The sequence below is a fragment of the Chiloscyllium plagiosum genome, chromosome 10 (genome assembly GCF_004010195.1).
Source record: "Chiloscyllium plagiosum isolate BGI_BamShark_2017 chromosome 10, ASM401019v2, whole genome shotgun sequence".
In the NCBI taxonomy this organism is placed as follows: domain Eukaryota; kingdom Metazoa; phylum Chordata; class Chondrichthyes; order Orectolobiformes; family Hemiscylliidae; genus Chiloscyllium; species Chiloscyllium plagiosum.
Genome location: NC_057719.1, coordinates 3321316 through 3329637, shown reverse-complemented (window position 1 = coordinate 3329637; position 8322 = coordinate 3321316). Strand labels below are relative to the sequence as shown.

The 8322-nt window shown below is 47.6% G+C and overlaps 1 protein-coding gene across 2 annotated transcripts in view; it reads right to left on the bottom strand.

Moving 5' to 3' along the window:
• Nucleotides 1-411: 411 nt before the first annotated feature.
• The window catches only part of LOC122553946 (B2 bradykinin receptor-like), a 12478-nt gene continuing 4567 nt past the window's right edge, over nucleotides 412-8322 (bottom strand). For both annotated transcript variants that reach the window (XM_043698449.1, XM_043698448.1), the window contains exon 2: nucleotides 412-2838. In XM_043698449.1, the coding sequence (XP_043554384.1) occupies nucleotides 1772-2827 (1056 nt within the window). In that variant the 5' untranslated portion in view covers nucleotides 2828-2838 and the 3' untranslated portion in view covers nucleotides 412-1771. The remainder of the gene's footprint in view (nucleotides 2839-8322) is intronic.

The following is an 8322-nucleotide window of genomic DNA, read 5'->3' as shown; positions in this document are numbered from 1 at the left end:
GTTTAATTGGAAGCACACTAGCTTTCGGAGCGACGCTCCTTCATCAGGTGATAGTGGAGGGCTCAATCCTAACACACAGAATTTATAGCAAAAAGGGTTTTGTGATTTACACATGAAAGAAGTGAAACTATCACTGTATTCTAACAGATGAAAGGCTTAACAGACAATCAATTTTTCAATGTATAATTTCAGTTACATCACACTGTAAATTTTCGCTATAAATTCTGTGTTCGGATTGAGCCCTCCACTACTACCTGATGAAGGAGTGTCGCTCTGAAAGCTAGTGCTTCCAATTAAACCTGTTGGACTATAACCTGGTGTTGTGTGATTTTTAACTCTGTACTTCTGCCTAGTTGATCAATACCCACTGATTTATCAAAGAACTCAGACACAGTCAGGAAACAGGTAGATATGAAGCATCATTCATTTATTGTCACATCTGTGATAACACACATCATATCATAGCGTCAAGGATTAATGTTACCCTAAATACTTTGGCATATTTTATTAGTTATGAGATCAAACAGAGCATTGTATCAACTCAACATCACTTGAACACAGGATTACTGTCATTATACCATGCCGAATTTATAATCCAAGGTACTGTATAAATTACAAATTATTTGTGTTGCTGAATCATTCTAACAGGTTTATCCAGCCATCTGGAATATTCTTGAGAAGACACCACATTGTTAAACTGCACTGAACCTTGTTGTAGTACCTGAGCTATAACTCTCCCATGTTACCTGTTTTCCCATTTATTAACCTTGCAGGTGGTTTGCTATGTTTCAAATCAGTCGTGATCTCTCTTTAAAACCATGTGCCCTGGCCTGCCTGAGCTAGCTTTTTGAAAGAGGTATACAATTAGATTTTTTTAAAACTATTTTCCTAATCAACATGTTCAGAGATGTAATCACATACCTGTGGAGTAGGTGGGACTTGAACCCTGACCTCCAGCAGTAGAGACACTGCCACTGTTCCACAACTGGGCTCTATGCTATCAATCAGTCTTTACGTTCATTATCCTGCAAACCTGGCTTTTTCCAGGACGTGTCCAATTGCCTTGTGACAATTCCATAGAGTCTGCTTTCTCTCCAACCCCATCCGTCCCTATGAGCTCGATCTAACTCCTTCTGGAAAACATTCAATGGTTTTTGCTTCAGCTGCTTTCAATGGCACATTCACCACTCTGAGTGAAGACATTTCTATTCAGCTCAGTCCTAAAGGGCTTGTCCCATATCCTTATAATTCTTTTCCTTGGATTTGCACAGCATTTTCTTTGTTCTTTGAGAGAGAGAGAGAGAATATGCAAACTCCACACAATTGCCTGAGTCTCGGATGGAACCCGGGTCCCTGACGCAGTGAGCTAGCAGTGCTAACCACTGAGTCACCGTGCCACCCTAAAGCTTCGTGCTGGCACAGTACCTGATCTTGGTGTTGTCCTCAGCCAGAGCCTAGCAGATAATCATTGACCAGGAGCCACACAGCTCTTGCACAGTTTACTTCCCTCTCTCCCAAAGCCCCTGGACATCACCACATCTCTGCCTGGTGATGCCCTGGTTTGAAGCAACTATTGGAAAAGTGATCAGGGACAGACTGGTATGTAATACGTCCCATTCCTTCCTTTATATAATTGAGAATCTTGACATGCAATTTGCAACAGCCGGTCCTATCAGTTGCAGAAAGAGAAAAAGCATGACAACCACAGCTGATGTGTGAAGACAGGCTCACAGTTGGAGAGGCAGCTCTATCTCTGCTTCATATCCAGATGTTAACTCTTTACTGTTGTGGTGCGGCTTGTGACGGAGTCATTCAAAGTCTGTATTGACCTGCTCCTAGCTCGGACCCACACCTCCCGTGCTTTCTTCCTGAACTGCTTTCCCACAAGGACATAGAGCACGGGGTTAATGCAGCTGTTGGTGCAGGCCAGGAAGCTCGCAATCTGATTGCTGTTACTAATCGCTCTTTCTAATGAGCAGCCCTGCAGGATGTTTGAAAACAGAAAGATCCTGAGGAACCGCAGCAGCTGAAAGGGCAGCCAGCAAATGACAAAGACCAAAAGGACAGCGAGCACCAAGATGGCTGCCTTGCTTTCCTTGTGCACTTGTTTGAAGCGCTGCATTTGGTTGTTCCTCAGGACCTTCAGGATCTGAAATGTGCAGAAACTGAGGATAAACGCAGGGATCAGGAAACCAATGGCAACCATCAGAATGTCCACGTTCAGAACCCAATACTTATTGGGGTAATCAAGTAAGCAGGCAGAGATGTTCAAATCTTCCACATAGATCACTCTTCGGAATATGATGATGGGACTACTCATCAGCAAGCTGAACATCCAGATGATGAAGCAGTTGATCTTGACACATGAGAGTGTCCGCATTCTGCCGTAATGAAGGACTTTCACCAGAGCCAGGTAGCGGTCAATGCTGACCATCACCAGGAAGTAGACACTGCTGTAAAAGTTCATATAAATCACCGAGTTGACATAACGGCACAGGAAATCTCCAAAGGGCCAATCGTAGTGTAGGGCAATGTTAATGGCCCAGAAGGGGAGGCCAGCCAACAGGAGCAGGTCAGCCCCAGCCAGATTCCCCAGGTAGAGCTCTGGCACCGTGCAACGTCCTTTCTGTAAACACAGGACCATCAGGACAAAGCTGTTCCCCACAACGCCAGTGACACACACCACCATGATGTAAATCGGCTGAAAGGTGTACAGCCACTCCCAGAAATTACCTTCGGGGCAAGCGAGTGAGCCATCGGAACTGTTGACTGCGCTGAGATTAGGAGCCGATACCAGGGACTGGTTGGGAGCTGTGTGGACATTCATTGGGGCACTGTCTGTGAGAAAAGAGACAGAGACCAGTTAGCTTTTCTGACATAGATAGAGAATTGTCACCAGACCATGGAGCATCGCTCCTTTGGAACAACACACAGGGATAGACAGCTATATTAGAATGTTGATACACAGGAGTAAAATGTAATCTTTTGGAATATATTGTCAACTCTGATTTGTTATTAGCAAGCTTATCTCTGAACAAGCCCAGACACATGCTGAAATTCCAAACTGGAAAGTTAAGCATTAGCTCTGAGCTGTCAAGTGTAGTCATGAAAGAATACTACTTCTCTCTGTAAATATACGTTCCTTCATAGGATGTGGTCATTGTTGGTGAAGCCAACTTTTATTGTCCATAAAAACCTAAAAAGAACTGCAGATGCTGCAAATCAGAAACAAAAACGGAAATTGCCGGAAAAGCTCAGCAAGTCTGGTGGCATCTGCAGAGAGAAAGCAGAGTTAAGATTTCGGGTCCAGTGACCCTTCCTCAGAACTGATGGCAGCAAGGGAAATGCTGTTTATACAGAAGATAAGGTAATTGTCCATTCCTGATTATTCTCCAGAAGGCTGGGGAAGGTATTGTTGGTACCTGGGAGAGAATTCCAAGATTTTGACCAGCAGTGATGTTATTAATGGTGATGTTATTCCAAAATCAGGATTGTGTTTAATTTGGAACTAGGGAACATGCTAGTTTCCAAGCACTGACTTCTCTTGAACTTTGAAGCCATAGAACTGATTTGGAAGTGTCTGCCATGTACTGTGTTTGTGGCTTGCAGCTATCTTGCCTCAGCGGCAGAGGGAATGGATAGTACACACTGCTTCTACTGAGTGTCAGTGCTGGAGGAAGTGGAGGCTTGTGGATGTGGTGCCAATCAAGCAGGCTGCTTTGTCCTGGATGGGGGTCAGGCTTCTTGAGCTGCACCCAAACAGGCAAGTGGGGAGTATTCCGTCACACGTGGACTGGGCAACATTAGAAAGAGTGCAGGAGAACGGTTCCAAGGACGAGGGACTACACTTACTGATATTGGCTCAATGGTTAGCACAGCTGCTTCATAGCACCAGGGACCCGGGTTCGATTCCAGCCTCAGGCGACTGTCTGTGTAGAATTTGCATATTCTCCCCTCATCTGTGTGGGTATCCTCCGGTTGCTCTGGTTTCCTCCCACAATTCAAAGCCGTGCAGATTAGGGTGGATTGGCCGTGCTAAATTGTCCATAGTGTGCAGGGATGTGTAATATTCGGTGGATGAGCCATGGGAAATGCAGGATTACAGAGACAGGGTGGGGGATGTTGAGTCTGGATGGAATGCTGTTCAAAGAGTTGGTGTGCACGTGTTGGGCCGAATGGCCTGTTTTCACAATGTAAAGGATTCTCCGAGCGTGAGAGAAGACCTGATTCACACACTGAGTGGTTCAGACCTAGAAGGCACTGTCTGGGAACGTGGCGGAGACAGGTTTTCAGAGGAGAAACGTAGATAGCCATTGGGTCACAGAGGGTTTGTCTGCAGGTACAACCAGTAATTAGGAAGGCAAGTGGAATTTTATCCTTCATTGTTAAAGGGATTGAGTTTAAAAGCAGGGAGGTTATGTTGCAGCTGTACAGGGTGCAGGTGAGGGCACACCTGGGTTACTGTGTACAGTTTTGGTCTCCTTCCTTGAGAAAGGATGGACTGACACTGGAGGGGGTGCAGAGGAGGTTCACTAGGTTGGTTCCGGAGTTGAGGGGGTTGTTTATGAGGAGAGACTGAGTAAACGGGGATTATATTCATTGGAATTTAGAAGAATGAGGAGGGATCTTACAGAAAGATATAAAATTATGGAGGGAATAGATAAGATAGAAGTCGAGAGGATGTTTCCACTGGCAGCTGGACTAGGACAAGAGGGCATAACGTCAAGACTAGGGGGGAGCAGATTTAGGACTGAGTTGAGAAGGAACTTCTTCACCCAGAGGGTTGTGAATTTGTGGAATTCCCTGCCCAGGGAAGTAGTTGACGCTACTTCAGTAGCGTTTTAAAGCTAAGATAGATTTTTTTGGAACAATAAAGGAACTAAGGGATATGATGAGAGGGCAAGTGAGTGGAGCTGAGTCCACGAAAAGATCAGCCCTGATTGTGTTGAGTGGTGGAGCAGACACGAGGGACGAGACGGCCTACTCCTGCTCCTAGGCCTTATGTTCTTATGGACATTTGGGAGTTGGAATGGTGGGGGGGGAGGGAGAGGGGCTGCAGGGGGTATACTGCTCTTCCTGAAAACTGCCCTGAACCTGAGAGAGAAAGTGCCTCCCCCTGTACCGTAACCATCCTGCAAAGACAAACAACACCCTCTTGCACTGTGTCAGAGCTTGCGTTCTCCCCTTACAACACTAAAACAGAAACACTCACTCTGATCATTATCACATTGCTGTTTGTATGACTTCCTCCTCACTAACTGCATTTCCAACAATGCAAACGTGTTTCACTGGACCGAAAGCGACTGAGACTGTGGCCGAGGCTGGGGCAATGCAAGTCTTTTTGCTTCTGATTCATTAAGGCCATAAGAAATAGGAACCAGAGCAGGAAGCCAGTCTAATGGATACTTTGTCAAACACTGAACATCAATTAAGCAAAATAAACAAAAGAAAATTAAATTTTGAGCACGATAAGATGTCGTAATAAAAGCATATGTTCCAACTGGCAGGTCAAAAAGAAAATTAAATTGTTACGATCTCTCGATCCATATAGTGAGACAGGGATTTATACAGAGCATCAAAGGCCCTTCGGCCCATCAAGTCTGTACCAACACAGCTAGTACTAAAAGTGCACTAATCCCAATTTCCTGCACTTGTCCCATATCCTTGAATGTTATGATAATTGAAGGGCTCATCCAAATATGTTTTAAATGTTTCCAGCCTGCACGACCTTCCCAGGCAGTATAGCCCACATTCCCACCACCCATTGAGTGAAAAGGTTTCTTCCCCAAATCCCCTCTAAATCTCCTGCCCCTGACCCTAACCTACACCCTCTCATGATTGACCACTCAACCAGCTCCTCTCTCTTCACCCTGTCCATCCCCCTCATAATCTTATACACCTCAATCGTGTTCCCCCTCAACTTTCTCTGCTCGAGAGAAAACAATCTGAGCATATCTAGTCTCTCCTTACGTCCTGACAATACCCTGGTGAACTCCTCTGTATCCCCTCTCTCTAGCACTGTCACACCCTTCGCACAGTGAGGTGACCAGAATTGCACATAGTACTCCATTTGTGGCCTGACCAATGCTCTGTGCAATTCCAACATTGCCTCCTTGCTCTAATACCCTTTGCCATAACCTGATGAAAGAAACTGTCCTATATGCCTGTTAAACTATCATATTCATATGCTCAGGGGACCTCCCATCCACAACCTCCAACTTCATAGTCTCAGAACCCCACACTGCTCGGCTCTACCTCCGACCCAAGATTCACAAACCTGACTGCCCCAGTCAGTCCATTGTCTCCTGATGAAGAGCTTTTGCACGGAACATCGATTTTCCTGATCCTCGGATGCTGCCTGACCTGCTGTGCTTTTCCAGCACCATTCTGATCTCGACTCTGGTTTCCAGCAGCTGCAGTCCTCACTTTTGCCTAGTCCATTGTCTCCGACTACTCCATTGAACTCATCTCCTCATACCTTGACACCGTCCTGTCCCCCTTAGTCCAGGATCTCCCCACATACATTCGGGACACCACCCGACGCCCTCCACCTCCTCCATGACTTGTGCTTCCCCGTCCCCCAACTCCTCATCTTCACCATGGACATCCAGGGGCTGTACACGTCCATCCATCATGGGGAAGGCCTCCAAACCTTCTGTTTCTTCCTCTCCACCGACTCAACCAGTACCGACACCCTGCTCCACTGGGCTGAACTGGACCTCACCCTCAACAACTTCTCCTTAGAATCCTCCAACTTCCTTCAGACCAAAGGGGTAGCCATGGGTCCCAGCCATGCCTGTCTCTTCATTGGATACACTGGAACGGTTCATCTTCCATAGTTACACCAGCACCATCCCCAACCTTTTCCTCTGCTACATCGATGACTGTATCAGTGCTACCTCGTGTTCCCACGAGGAGGTTGAACAGTTCATCAGCTTCACAAACACCTCCCACCCATACCTCAAGTTCACCTGGACCATCTCGGATAGCTCCCTTCCCTTCTTGAACCTCTCCAACTCCATTTCCAGCAACTGACTCAACACAGACATCTACTTCAAACCCACCAAATCCCACAGGTACCTGGACTACACTTCGTCCCAAACATCCCCCCCTAAAAATGCTATCCTTTCCTCCCAATTCCTCTGCTTCTGCTGCAGGAGGACCAATTCCACTCCAGAACATCCCTGATGGCCTCCTTCTTCAACAACCAAAGTTTTCCCTCCCACCTGGTTGAGGATGCCCTCCGACGCATCTTCTCCACTCCTAACACCTCCGCCCTTGCACCCCACCTGTCCACACAACAAGGATAGCCCCCTCCCATCCTTACCTTCCACCTTACCAATCTTCAGATACAATGCTGAAAATGTGTTGCTGGAAAAGCGCAGCAGGTCAGGCAGCATCAATGGAACAGGAGAATCGACGTTTCAGGCATAAGCCCTTCTTCAGGAATGAGGAAAGAGTGTCCAGCAGGCTAAGATAAAAGGTAGGGAGGAGGGACTTGGAGGAGGGGCGTTGGAAATGCGATAGGTGGAAGGAGGTTAAGGTGAGGGTGATAGGCCGGAGTGGGGTGGGGGCGGAGAGGTCAGGAAGAAGATTGCAGGTTAGGAAGGTGGTGCTGAGTTCGAGGGATTTGACTGAGACAAGGTGGAGGGAGGGGAAATGAGGAAAATGAGTTCATCCCTTGTGGTTGGAGGGTTCCTAGGCAGAAGATGAGGAGTTCTTCCTCCAACCGTCGTGTTGCTATGGTCTGGCGATGGAGGAGTCCAAGGACCTGCATGTCCTTGGTGGAGTGGGAGGGGGAGTTGAAGTGTTGAGCCACTGGGTGGTTGGGTTGGTTGGTCCGGGTGTCCCAGAGGTGTTCTCTGAAACGTTTCGCAAGTAGGCGGCCTGTCTCCCCAATATAGAGCGGATGCAATAGATGATGTGTGTGGAGGTGCAGGTGAATTTGTGGCGGATATGGAAGGATCCCTTGGGGCCTTGGAGGGAAGTAAGGGGGGAGGTGTGGGCGCAAGTTTTACATTTCTTGCGGTTGCAGGGGAAGGTGCCGGGAGTGGAGGTTGGGTTGGTGGGGGGTGTGGACCTGACGAGGGAGTCACGGAGGGAGTGGTCTTTACGGAATGCTGATAGGGGAGGGGAGGGAAATATATCCTGGGTGGTGGGGTCCGTTTGGAGGTAGCGGAAATGACGGCGGATGATGCGCTGACGTGGTCGACGATGCTCCCACTGCATCTCTTCCACTTCCCGCTCCTCCGCCCTAGAACCCCGCCCCTCCAACCGCCACCAGGACAGAACCCCACCGGTCCTCACCTACCACCCCACCAA